At 54.3% G+C, this 13,938-nt stretch overlaps 1 protein-coding gene across 2 annotated transcripts in view; it reads left to right on the top strand.

Annotated features, from left to right (window-relative positions):
* Positions 1 to 10,956, top strand: part of MID2 (midline 2) — a 51,794-nt gene extending 40,838 nt beyond the window's left edge. For both annotated transcript variants that reach the window (XM_048959331.1, XM_048959330.1), the window contains exons 7-10: positions 319 to 462; positions 3,139 to 3,300; positions 7,897 to 8,104; positions 8,537 to 10,956. In XM_048959331.1, the coding sequence (XP_048815288.1) occupies positions 319 to 462; positions 3,139 to 3,300; positions 7,897 to 8,104; positions 8,537 to 8,939 (917 nt within the window). In that variant the 3' untranslated portion in view covers positions 8,940 to 10,956. The remainder of the gene's footprint in view (positions 1 to 318; positions 463 to 3,138; positions 3,301 to 7,896; positions 8,105 to 8,536) is intronic.
* Positions 10,957 to 13,938: the final 2,982 nt, after the last annotated feature.

Genomic DNA, 13,938 nt, shown 5'->3' with positions numbered 1-13,938 from the left:
CCCCAAGGCAGTGATGTCTTCCCATCATCTTGTTGGCACCACAGGAGTTCAGAAAGTGGGGGAAAAAATGATGCTCTCCACCAGTGATGGAGGAGGTGATGCCCCCAGGGTGGGACAGAGAAGGAGGCATGGGAATAAACTGCTTGCTGGGGCTGGAGAGCCAGGGGGAGGGCTGGGGGCTGTGGGGAGGTGAGGACGTTGTTACTTAACTTGTAAAATGAGGCTCTGCTCCCTGCGTGAGCCCCATAAAGAGCCAAAAAAAAGCCCAATGCGTATGACAGCAAGCAAACAGCAGCTTGTTGAAATCATTCCCTGCAGCACCGAACCCTCCGTCTGTGCGTGAGGAGCTCTGCACGGCCTCCCATGACACCATCACAGTCCACTGGATCTCGGAGGATGAGTTCAGCGTCAGCTCCTACGAGCTCCAGTACACCATCTTCACCGGGCAAGCCAACTTCATCAGTAAGTCGCTGCTTATTGAGCAGCCCCCAACCCAAAAGTAGGCATCGCAGAAGCGGGGATGCTGACCTCATGTTCTGCAGGAGGGCACAGCTGGCTTGGTGCATCAGCTGGGGGCTCAGGTAGAGCACAGCAGGAAATGCCTAAGGGATGGGGTATCTGTTTAATTTCCCTCCTTCTTAAAAGTGATGGTTTAAAATGACACTTAAAGTGATCTAAATGGACTCTCAGCTCTTGAGCACCAAGTGATTGCCATGGTGGGGAGAGGTGGTGGAAAGGGCAGGGCTTGGAGCTGTGACGGCCCAGCAGCCCTCAAGGATGGGCAAGTCACATCTGCACTCTCCATCAGATTTTCCTCATCATTCGCTGTCAGAAAGCATTATTTAAAAGCCAAACACAGAAGCTGGTTTGGTTGCACTTGGAGGAAAAGGAGATTTGTGGGTCTCCACGGAGGGGCAGAAGAGTGGCTTGGTCAGAAAGCCAAGGGCTGTTTGCTGTGATTTCATGTGATACAGCCTTATTCCTGCAATTTGAGAGGGTTTGCATGGATGTGTTAATTGGAGCACAAAAGTACATCTTGCAGTTTGTCCATCCTGGAATGGTGCCCTTGGGAGAGGGCAGCATCCCAGCAGGATGGCCAGGCACTGATGTTCTGCTCCTGGCTGTACCTTGGGGTGCTCAGTGCTGGAGGATGCGCTCCCCAGATGCTCTGCATGGACTTTTTGAGCTTCCATTAGCTTATGTAACTTCACAGGAAGATGGAGGCTCAGGAAGGCTGTGAAGCGCCCTGTGCTGCATGCAGGAAGCTGCTCCTGCCACGTCCTGCTGGCGGCTCCCAGAGCTGATAAACGTGCATCCCCACAGCCAGGAGTGGAAAATGCTGGTTGATTTCCTCTTGGCCAGACATTGCCTGGAGTTACCCGGTCCTACAGCATCCGGATGTCCCCACCCTGCTGCTCTGTGTTCCCCCTCTCCTACAAACACCTTTTCTCCAATGTTTTGCTCTTCTCTCAGAGCTCGGTGAGCATTTTAGGCATCCCCAGCTTCCATCTCCATGCCAGCTGCCAGCTGAGGAAGGACCACTGAGCCGTTCAGGGGCTGAGAGGCACCAGGAGGTCTTTGCCCCACTCTCAACGTGGACTGGAGCCCACTCAGGGCTCGGCCCCATGGGATGGAGAGCGTGGACCCCGCGCCCTGTGCTCAGTGCCTGAGGGTGGGATGGGCTTTGGCAGAGGTGGGAATGACAAGGCTGTGGTGATGAGCAGCAAGGAGAGCCCGAAGGGGCAGGTGTCTGCAGCAGCTTCCTTGGCCTCCTTCTTGAAGAAGGAGGAAAGAAAACATCAGTTAACACCTCCAAGCAGAAAATGAATAATATATTGTGACTTGCAATAACGTGTTCAGGACCGGGCAATGAAAGAGTCTGAGTTCTGCAGGAACCCATGCGTGAAGAGGTGATGAAAATAGCACACAGGGCTCACCAAGCAGAGCACCAGTGGGCTTCCAGCAGGGCAGGTGCCTGCTCATGACACACAGCTGCTCGTGCACAGCTTCCCCTGCATGCTGCCTTTACATCTGAGCGCTCGGCAGGACGCAGGTGTTTTGTGTAGATGACAAACGCTGCGATAAAAAGGATGTTTTCCAGCTTTGGCAAGGAGAGGAGCCCTCAGCCCTCCAGGCCAAGCCTTTCTTGGTAGCTTTGAAAAGGACACCCGCTTTGGAGGCTGAATTGCTCCATGATTGCCATCTCTCAGCTGCTCTGCCCTTTGCGGGGCCGGATCCCAAGGTGGCTCTTGGCTGCAGGGAGATAACAGCCGCCACAGCTCTGCCTGCAGGATACCGTCGCTATCATTGCTGTTGGATTTTCTACTTCAGATAGCATTGCTCTGCTCCCCTAGGCGGCTTCCATGTGTACTTCAGACCAAATCCTTGCTGACAACGACTGCAAGCTCTGGCTGAGCGAGCCGCGGGGGAGGAATAATCCCAGTGCTGTCCCCACGTGAGCCTTCGAGGAGGAGGTGTGGAGTGTTTTCCCGGCTCCCGACGCACAGCTGTGCACACACACATGGATGGCAGGATGCTGGAATCCCTCCTCCAGCAGCACGCCTTCCCAGCCCACTCCTCACATGCCGTCTCACACCTCGCCCCCAGACCTGCTGGATTGCAGGGAGCCCCCAGCTCCTACCACTGAGCATCATTGATCCTCCTTATGCTGAAGGCAGTGCTCCCACGTTGTAGTATCAGCCCCAGAGCTGCTTTTTGATAGCACGGAGCATCTGTGGCTGCAGTGGATTCTATGGGGCACCAGCTGCCCACAGCCTCTTGGTGCTAGCTCAGCTGTTGCCCCCAGAACTGGCAGCTCCCTTTGCCCTCAGAAGGTCTTTCTTGCCTGCTGCACATGACAGTGCTTTTCTCCTTTCCTTTCCTGTAGCACTGTGTTGTGGAATCACAGAATGGCCGAGGTTGGAAGGGACCTTTAAGATTAAGGATTCCAACTCCTGCTGTGGGTTGTAAGGAGTCACCCCATCTTTAATACATCGCTGTGCTTTCAGTATATCTGTCAAACAAACCCCTGCAGCGTTAGGGCTCGTGGCCTCCCCAGTCTCCTCATTAATTTCTATTGCCAGAAGGAGCCCTTTCCCTTACCCAGGAGTAACCCTTTCCCCTTCTCCTATATGGCAGGTCTCTACAACTCCATGGACAGCTGGATGATCGTCCCCAACATCAAGCAGAACCACTACACCGTGCACGGGCTGCAGAGCGGCACCCGCTACATTTTCCTGGTCAAGGCCATCAACCAGGCGGGCAGCCGGAACAGCGAGCCTGCGCGGCTCAAAACCAACAGTACGTATGGCAGGGAGCAGAGCAGCGATCCCCAGCATCACCTCCCTGCCCTGCTGGGACTCGTCTCAGGGCTGTGTCACCCAGCGTGTTCCAGTCAGCTCTCTGCTGGGCTTTAGGGGCTCATAGGGTCACAGAACGGCTGGGTTGGAAGGGATCTTCATGCCCACCCAGCCCCACTCCTGTACCGTGGGCTGAGTATCCCACCAGCTCAGGGCCCGCCTGCAGCCTGTGGCAGCTCAGAGATGGGCAGCCCCATCTCTGGGCAGCAGTGCACAGCCTCACCGCCCTCTGAGCAAAGCATTTCTGCCCACCTTCTGACCTACAGCTCCCCTCTTTTAGCTTAAAGCCATTCCCTCCAAGCCTGGTGAGCACAGCGCTCCTTCGGGCTTCTCTCCGTGACGCTGCAATCACTCAAGGCTTTGAAAGCTCTGAGTAGGCTTTTGAAATGATTTATTGCTTCCACCTCCTCGTTTTCTTTGCGAAACCTGCGCAACCTTAAACAAAATGAGCTGAAGTGGAGTCGGTGCACTGGTGGGGTGGGGGAGCTGCCGAGATGGGCAGGCTCCAATCCCGTTCTGCCTTGTTTGTTAACAATGCATCCCTCCCACGGCTGCTGTTTTTGAGAGCTTTCTAAGTGCCTTGAGAGGCGCTCGCTGTGGAAATAAGAAACTGGGGACTTGACAAGCCAAGAGCAGCGGTGTGACACAGCAGCACGGAGGGGAGCAAAGGCTCTTGCTTCAGCAGCTCCCCGGGGACAGAGCTCACTCCGGGGCCTTTTTTAGCCAAGTGTCATTTGCTGGAGATGGGGGCACGATGCTGAGCGCTCTGCTTGGCAGCTGAACTCCATTTAGGAGAATAAATCGGCGCCCAGTCGGGCTTTGAACTCCCCTTGTCGCTCAGATGTGTCTGCAGCAACTTGCTGCACTTGTTAAAATCTGGAGCAGGCATTGCCTGAAGCGCTACACAAATTATTTTGTGTTTCTGTGGCTTTGAGGAGCTCCTTCCTTGGGCAGCAGTCCCAGTGCCTGCAGCTCTGCTGCTCTTTGGGCCACCAACAGGCTGATGGTGCCCAGTGGCTGATGGCCAGCCTTGCTGCTTACCTTCTGACTTCGCCTATTGCTGCCTGCTTTTATGTGCTGTAAAGCTTCCAGGTTTCTGGAGCAGAGAGCTGTCATTCTGGATGGGCTGTGTGCATGAAGGGGGCTCACTGGTCATCCTTGGGCAGATTTCTGTGTGATGGTGCTAGCTTGACTTTGGGGCTGTGCCTGGTGCCTTGCAGCCTGTCCCACCTCTCCGTACAGCAGGATGTGGGCAGCTGGATGGAGAGGGGTGGCACCCATCTGGGACAGGGAGGTGAGAGGAAAGGAGGTGCAGTGATTTGGCGAAGGGATGCCTCCTCTCCAGGTTGTATTTTCACAGAAGGTCAGAAAAGATCTCCACGATCACCAAGAGCAACCAACCCATTGCCACCATGCCCGCTAAGGCCATGTTCCTGCCTGATGTCCTTGGGCAGGGGGCACTGAGGAGGGATGTTCTCTTCCTGCATGCCAAACCTCAGGTCAAGGGGTGCCGCGTGGTGCTGAGCATCCGGCACAAATTGAGCTCTGGGATTTTGTGTGTGAAGTCAACGGGATGCTGTAATACCTGTGAACTGTAGGTGGTTGTGCCCTGCAGCTGGAGAAAGCCCCAGCTGGGGTTGAAGGATGATCCATAGCCCAGAGTTTCCAACAGAAAGCCATGAAATGCTGGTGTGGGATGCTGCCCTTGTCAACGCGGAGCTGCGTGCTTCTCTCCTTTCCCAGTGGGCAATTAGGAGACAGCATGCACTTTCCAGCTGCTGTAAGCTCCGTGGAGGTGTCAGCAGTTCGACGGGCAGGGCCAATTAGCACGTTTCACAGCCTCCTTTGTGCTCCCAGAGCGCTGTTTGGAGAGATGGCTTTGCCACAGAAGGTCAGTGTCAGGGCACATTGATTTCTGCAGCATCAGCGCTGCCACTAAATCTGTGTTTTCAAGCTGCCCTGAGCAGAAGAGCTGGGGGAAAAGAGCTTTGGTCTGGTGACAGGAAGAAACCTTTTGCTGAAGCTGTTCTTGGATAGGTCTTAATTATTAGCAAGCATCCAAAAGTGGCCGAAACTGACAGAATGAGGGACTGTGCAAGGGATGGCCGTAAATGAAGAGCATGGGAGATGTTCTCCATGGTCCTCGCCGTGACCGTTGTGGGCAGGTCTGATTCTCGTGCTCATTTCTGTCTTTTCCTGATCTGTTTGGGACCCTGAGGGTCATACAGTGCCTCATTAGAGGGGTGGGCTTGCAGCAGTGTGAGCAGCTCTGCTGTTAGCAGCAGGAACGTGGCAGTGCTGATGCTTCCTATGGAGCAAGGTGAGATGAGCATGATCCCGAAGCAAGCTGGGAGTGCTGGAAGCTTCATAGGTCTGAATAGATTAACTCAGCATCGTGGCTTTGCTTCCTCAAAGTGATGGGAGGACAACAGTCGCTGCTCTCCAGACCTCTGCCAGGGGTCTTGTGCTGTTCCTGACTGCACAGCTGGATGGCCCAGCTGGAAGCTCACAGCCAGGTTTGTGCTGCAGTGCTGGTGGCACTGGGGTGGACGGATGGAGCAGGGATGTCACCAGCTGTGGCATTTACTCAGCTGGAGCTCACCTAACACAGGTGAGCTCAGGGCAGTCAGAATCACAGAATCACAGAATCACAGAATTGTAGGGGTTGGAAGGGACCTCCAAAGATCATCGAGTCCAACCCCCCTGCCAAAGCAGGTTCCCTACAGCAGGTCACACAGGTAGGCATCCAGGCAGGATGCTGCAGGAGCTGCTGAGTCTTTCCAGCCTTTGTTCTTTCCATGAAGCCTTGACAAAAGCTGGTGATGCTGCTGGCCCCTTCCTTGCTGCATGCTGGTAAGGTGAGCAGAGAACTGAGCAATTCACCCAGGATGGGGATGGGCATTGCCCACGTTGGGCAGGGGTCTCTGCCTGCCCCAAGGCTTCATTAACCCTTAACTTGTCCTAGTGGCACGTCCCACAAGCCCAAGGCCAGGATTTCCTCTTTGCTGCTGACCTCAGAAAGGGGTCAGCGCCAGCCAGAGGACGCGTGTGCCTCTGTCCTGATGGAGCTGGGTATTTTTATCCCTCCCTTCCTCCAAGCTTGTCTCTCTGTGTTACTGCTGGGAAAAGGCAGATCTCAAAACATTCCAGAAGCTGTAGGATAAGATCACTCTCAGTCTGCAGCTTTACTTTCAGCCCTCCCCACTCATTTATCTCACAATAAATGAATTTTCTCAAGGAAAATAAACGTGAACCACCAGAGCAAGCAGAGAGCGATGTGGATGAGCTCAGTTACAGGGCTGCACTGGAAAGCTCTGCACACTGCCTTGGTTCTGTTTGCAACACTTCCTAAGACGTGGATTTCCAACAGCCTTGCTGGAAGCATTGGCCAGGTGCTGTGCCTCTCCAAGCCTCAGTTTGCACAGCTGAAAAAGCAGGAGGGGTGGCTAGCTGCATGCTGTGGGGGCTGCCAGCAACAGGCAGTGGGTTTCAGCTATTAAGTGGTCCTGTAGCAGCTGCCCCATTTGCTTTGCTCTGTGCTGAATTAGACAGATCCCTCTCAAAATCACATCCGGGCTCTGTAGGATGTTTGTACACTGATGTGACAGGGCCAGGTCCCCACTGCCATGCGTTGCATCTGAAAAGCTGAGAGGGTGGGATTTAAAAACCAACTGAGTTACGTCACCTGTGCAGACGAACGTCACGCAGCCACGTTGGTTTGGCTGTCAGAGGGCTGCTAACCTAACATGAGAATTGCAGCTGTGTTCCGAGCCCAAAAGGTCTGCAGAATCCATCAGACTTGGCTGTGTTGGAGAAGGAAGGCTGTGTGCTCCCAGCTGGCTCCCTGCTCACTTCCAGCCTCAGCCAAACACGGGCTGCACTCAATGCCTTTGGTTTGCTTCCAAGCCCAAGCTGTCTTCTCCAGGCGTCCCAGCCCTTGTTTGGCAGCAGAGAAACACTGGAAAACCTCAGGCATGTTTCCTGTGAAGTGTAATAGCAGCCTGCACTGCAGGGAGCGAGCTGTGTCGGCTGTTGATGGGGACTTGGGGACATGCTTGATGCTGCACTACTTCTTCTGTGATTCAATATTGTTATAGCAGCACTTAAGGGTCTATTCTCCCTTCTCTCTGCTCGTATAACTCTCATTACTGCTAATAGAGTATGGATCCGTTAGGGGATTCAGGCAGGCTGCACGCCTTGCCCAGAGTGCTGCGCGGTCCTTAATGGTGTCGTCAGTGCCTTTTCCATTAGCTGGAAACATCCCCTCTCTCCGCCACAGCATTTTACAACATTAACAGCAAGCAAAAGGGAGTGTTTTGGACAAGGGAATGAGGCGTATGAACGGGGCAATGTGCAATAAAAAGGCTTCCAGTGTTCCGGGATCATACATGCTGGGGATGCTATCTCTATCCCAGTAGCACCTTTGGCTCATGGGGAAATATCCCAAGAGCCTGGGGCAGATGTTTCCTGCCTGCATTCTGCCTGCACAGCGATGGCAACACCCACAAATATTAACCTACACGTCCTCTTCTAATAGGTCAGCCTTTTAAGCTGGACCCCAAGATGGCCCACAAGAAGTTGAAGATCTCCAACGATGGGCTGCAGATGGAGAAGGACGAGAGCTCCCTGAAAAAGAGCCACACGCCCGAGAGGTTCAGTGGGACCGGGTGCTACGGTGCGGCGGGCAATGTCTTCATCGACAGCGGCTGCCACTACTGGGAGGTGGTGGTGGGCTCCTCCACTTGGTAGGCACCCCCTGACCTTTCCTCCATCTCCTGGAGGCCCTCAGTATCCCCTGAGTTGCCGTGCACTGTGCTGGGGTTCAAGTCTGGGGTTACTCAAGGTTGGAGAGTCATGGCTGGGACCTGGCATTGGGCTGGCTGTGGGTGCAGTGCTCTGTGAGTGCCTCCTCTCTGCCAGAAGGCTATGGGATGGCCACAACAGGACTGCAAGGTGAAGCGTTACGTGTCTATTTCTCTCCCCTGCTGACCTCACCAATGCAGCTCTTGCCTTGATGGCACCATCGTTGGGTTCAGGCTCTTGGCATGCGTTCCTGTGCAAGCATCCAGAGATGTGTCCAGCCTGCACAGGCTGGTGAAACACAACCCAACGCACATCGGGGTTAGATTCAGTCTCACAGTGAGGTCTCTGAGCAAAGCTTCTCCTCTCTCTCCCAGGTACGCCATCGGCGTGGCTTACAAGTCGGCTCCCAAGAACGAGTGGATCGGGAAGAACTCCTCATCTTGGGTCTTCTCCCGCTGCAACAACAACTTCGTGGTGAGGCACAACAACAAGGAGATGCTGGTGGAGGTGCACCCGCAGATGAAGCGCCTCGGCGTCCTCCTGGATTACGACAACAACGCGCTCTCCTTCTACGACCCGGCCAACTCCCTGCACCTGCACACCTTCGAGGTCTCCTTTATCCTCCCTGTGTGCCCCACGTTCACTATCTGGAACAAATCCTTGATGATCCTCTCGGGTCTGCCTGCCCCAGACTTCATAGATTACCCAGAGCAGCAGGAGTGTAACTGCAGGCCCCAGGAGTCCCCGTATGTATCAGGGATGAAAGCCTGTCACTAGGAGCGATCCTGCCCCACGGTGGTACCGGTGATGTGGGCCGGGGCTGGCGGTGGGCACCAGGAGCCCTCCGAGCCACAGAGCAGCCACAGTGCTCCAACAGGAGGGCACCCACCTGCGGCTCATTTTATTTTTAAGGGGAAAACAAAAGAACCTCTGAAAATAAACTCCTGTTGGCCGGCTCCACGTGTGCACGCCAGGCTCCTGCAGCATCTTCGTGGCTCTCCCCGGGCAGATCGTCACGTGGATGGTTTTGTTTCCCTGCATCAAGGATGGGCTTTTGGGTGATGTTCTCAGGTGCCGTGGTGGTCAGGGGGGGGATGTCTGGTGCATCCCTGCGGGTTGGGGCTGCAGGGATTGGCTTTCTGGAGACCACGAGAGGCAGGTGGGATCTGAGTGTTGTTCTATGGGGAGGGCTCTGCGTCTGACCAACATTTGGCAGCTTGCCTGGGTCTGTGGTCCCCATCCCTCCGGCCCGCCTCATGTCTTGTGGGAGACCCCATTTCACAAGGGAGACCCCACATGAGTGTTTCCTAGGAGTTGGGTGAGGCGCTTTGTGCCCCTGGCACAGATGCTTCTGTTGGCTTTGTGTCTGCTGTCCCTGCAGACAGAATGCAGCTCCAATGCTGAGCAGAGGTGCTCAAAGGCCATCTTTGTTCTTTCTGACCCAAAAGCTCAATTTCAGACCCCAGAATCTTGGCACTCACTTTGTTCCCTGCCGTGGTGAAGCCGTCCTGTTTGCTCTGTGGCGAAGGAGCCCTGGTTCCCCAATGAGCTGCCACCAGTGCTCCAGTACCTAAGCACCAAGCTGGGACCAATGAGGCCATGGGGCAGCGTGGCAGCATGGGATGTGCAGATGCACAAGCTTTGGTCCATGGTGTTAAAAATTCCTTTTTTCTCTCTGGTCTTACCTTGGTGGCATCACATGTTGACCAAAGCTGAGGCCGGCCAGCTCCTCCTGTCCTTTCCTTGCCTTTTCTTTCTTTGTTGTTGCAATGGGGAGAGACCCTTGGACATTGCTGATAGGAAACTACCTCAAAGCCCAGCCCCAGAGGGGTGGGTGGCCGGCTCAGACAGCACACGACAGCACCTGGGGGCTCATCCCACAGCAGGGAGGGGGCACAGGGGCTGAGTGAGGAGTCCCCACCAGTGAGCCACCCTGGGGAACACTTGTCACTAAGGGACGCAGGGACTGCATGGACACATGTGAGAGCACGGGGTGGGGAAGCAGCAGGGTCACACCTGCCAGCCCCACAGCTAAGCACACAAACACAATTCACTTTACAAGGCTGAGCTGCCTATTTTGGTTGGATGTTTTGTTCCCAAAGCCCTGTGGGTCTTTTCCCTGTGTGCTGCTCGCACTGCGCCAACCTCCAGCAAACGGCCAAGCACTGGAGATGGATTTCAGCTTCTGCAATCCGGGGCCAAGCTTTCTGCTGGCACCAGCACCGCTTATTGCCAGAGGACTCAGCGCATCCAGTAAAGCACACGAGCCATTACCGTGACGTTTGCACCTGATGAAATTGCACTAATTGCTGCGGGATCCCCGCGCGTCTCCTTCCCACGGCATCTGGGTCAACCACGTTGTCTTCTCCTGGTTGAGGAAAAGCAAAACCCAGCACTGCCGGGGAATGGGAGCTGTGGCCCCTCCCTGCTCCTCACCCCGCTGCAGCCTGTGCCCCCAGCCCACGTCCCACTGACAAAAACCTGACCGGTGTGTGATGGCACGCGGGCAGTTGTAGCCCATCTGGGTTATGAATGGCCCACGGTTATGAATGAGCGCGTTTCCCACGGGTATGGGGGTTGGGGTCCCATGGGACTGAGGGTGCTGCCAGCCCCGTTCCTCCCAGTGACCCCACTGTACAGACTGGGGACGTGGGAAAACCCTGTCTGCCATGTTCTCTTCCACGTGTAACATACTTGTTTCGGTTTTGTTTTGGGGGAGGGTTGCTGTTCCTTTTTATGTTTTCTTCCTTTCTTTTTTCTGGGGGGAGGCCAGAGGGAGGGGGGCAAATTCTTTGTTAATGTGTATATATATATATATAAATATAATATAATATATATACGTTACTGAATGTGTCTGCGTGGCAGAGATTGTGCGGCGTGTGGCTTCCATGTGGCACTAAGTGCTCCTTCTGGCCATCCCCAACCCTCTGACAGCACCATCTGCAGACCTGGGGGTTCCTGGGCCACAGGCACAGCAAGGAACCAGGCATGGAGATGGAAGGGGGCTTTGCCCATCGTTAAGGTTGGAAAAGACCTCTAAGGTCATCCAGTTCAACCATCAGCCCATCTGCGTTACGAGCGCTGTGAGCCAGGATGGGAACGAGGAGCTTGGCTCAGCCCCATGAGCATCACACGCTCCGTGAGGCCGCTCAGCTGGTGGTGCTGGGGGTTTTTGCTCTCCCTGGGGACAATGCTGTGTGTCCCATGCATCCTACAAACCGCATTTCTCATCCTGGAGTGCTGCCCAGGCTTGAGAGCTCCTGGGGCTGCAGGACGTGTGGGATGCTGGAGCACCATCCCCAAAAGCCCATCCGTGGGGATGTTTTGAAGAGGGGGAATGGTGCAGTGACATTTCCCACTGGTCCCAGCCCAGGGGATGTGAAGGCACTCGAGCTGACAGCCGACAGAGAAAGCCTTTGTGGAGCAGAAGTGCCTAAAATATTCATGAAGGGGAAAACATATGGTGCAAACCAACGCTGTAAAATTAAATATTTCTTACTTTATTCCTTTGCTCCAGGCTTTTTCACATTAAACATTCAGTGCCAGCACATGGAAACTGACCTCAAGATTGAGGAGCTGCTTTCATTGTGGGGCCAATCTGCAGTGTGTGCAGAAGCTCAGACCAGCTTAAATACAGGAGTGACCGTGCAGGGGTAGGTTTAGCTGGGCAGGATGTGCAGCACTATGGGGCTTCGGCGATGGCAAAGCTGTGCCCTTGCAATGCTGCAGGTGGGGTTTCCAAACAGCCTCCATAGGAAATGAACCTAACGCTGCTTTCCTGAGCATCCCCTGGAGCTGTGCTCCTGACATCAGCAGGGCTGGAGAGAAGCTTCAGCTCCTGAAAAAATAACCCTTCCTTCATATTTAATGGCTCCTCAAGCCTTTCAAGTTCAAGCGAGTGCTTTGCAGCCATCTGGGAGGTTCCGGCGGGTGCAGTCTTCAGTGCATCTTCAGTCCTCCTTCTGGATGGGTAATTCCAAAGGAAGGGTGATGCTGTGCTGGGAGCTGGGATGCTGTGGGCCTGGGGACACAGCTCAGCCTTTGGGGGACCTCCATGAGGCACCTGAAGCAAGAGGGGGAGGGAGAAAACTGAACTGCAGCCTGGCAATACCCCAGCTGGAAGATTGATCCCACTGAAACGCTGGGTTTGGAGCCCACAGGTACACAGCAAGGCTGGGATACGTGCTGCACCATCAAAAGCTTCCAGCCATCCCCACAGAAAGGCATTTTCTAATGGCAAAGACAATAAGGAATATGAGTGGGTTTTCCATTTGCCCCCACGTTTCCCACATTTCCTTCTAGACTCTACCCAAACAGATACAATGTGAGTTTTCTCTTTTTCTCTCTCTACTCTTTTTGTTTTGCGTGGTTCTAAGGCAAATCCTCACACAGTGCAGAACACCTAAGGTGAATCCCAGTCCCACCGGAGGTAATGCTGCAGTCCCCCATCGCCACCATTGCATGGCTCCTGTACCCACAGAGGGTATCTCTTCCCCAGTAGGGAAACTGTTCCCTTTAGTAGCGATGATTCCTCCCTGTGCTGATAACAGAAGCGTGGCACAGGATGGCCAGAACACACTGCCCCATCACCCTGGGGAGCAGATCCCACTGGTGGGGCCATTCCCACCAATGAGCAGGGCATGGCCCCGTGCTGCCCTCCTCATCTCCGCAGGGCAGAGGCTGCTCTGCCCACCAAGCAGCCGTAATTGCTGCCTTTATTCCCATCCAGCAGCTGCTGCTACGCAGAGCAGCAAGGAGATTTTTCTCCCTCCTCGCTCCCTTTGAAGCCTTTCTCCATTAACCTCTGGTTTCTAGGAAACAATATCTCTTGTGGATGGGCACCTGCGAAAGTCAATTTAAAACCATTACTGACGTGGCAGGTTGCTTCGTAGAAAGAGAAAAGATTTTGCTGAGCAGATGAAATCGGCTTCGCCGCTGCTTTCCAGGAATCTGCTTTGAAACACACAAGGCTTCCATGTCACAAGCACAACAAATCGAGCTGGAAATTGCTTCCTCAGCCAGCCAGGAGTTCGTGAAATAGGAGATGCAAAAAAGCTCCATCACCAGCATCCCCCCGCAGGGAAGCTGCAAAGCACAGAGACAGCACAAATTATTATTTTTATATGGTTTGTGACATCAAAAGGCTGCCTCGTCTGTGGAGGTTGGCTAATGACAGCCATTGCACGGGGATGGGATAATCCTGCTTGGGAATAAAAAGCTGCAGTCCCTCAAACCACGAATGAAATTCCTTTAACTGATGAATTAACTCCTGGATGGGGGGAAGAAAATGGTACAGTGAGAAACGTGGCTTTCAAAGTGGTTGGAATGGAAAATTACGCCTTGGAGCGGCTGATTGACTGCATGGGGTTAATGATCGGCGGTGTCTGAACTGGCCCCAAATTAGTCCTCCTCAGTAGAACCGTAATTGGGATTTTAAACTCTCATTTGAAGTAGCAGCCCTAAAATGTTCGTCCCTTGACCCAGGAGCCATGCAGAAATCATCCCTTGGCCTGGCTGCCCAGTGATGGACAGCACAGTGAAGGTGTGAGAGCAGGCAGCCCCTCGTGGAGGTGTTCCTGGGTGACAGAGGGCTGAAATGGCGCTGACAGAGATCACCTCTGAAGTCTGTGGTGTCTGGGAAGTGGGTGCAGGGAAATGGTGGGGCGCACAGACCCTGTGTCCTCTGCTCGGGACAACCCCAACCAGCAGGATTGCTGTGCAGCATCACAATGGATGGCCCTACACAGATGTCCTCATTCCTCTTGTGACCCCAGGG

Source organism: Lagopus muta, chromosome 13 (assembly GCF_023343835.1).
Source record: "Lagopus muta isolate bLagMut1 chromosome 13, bLagMut1 primary, whole genome shotgun sequence".
NCBI classification, from domain to species: domain Eukaryota; kingdom Metazoa; phylum Chordata; class Aves; order Galliformes; family Phasianidae; genus Lagopus; species Lagopus muta.
This window is presented reverse-complemented; position numbering and strand designations above follow the sequence as displayed.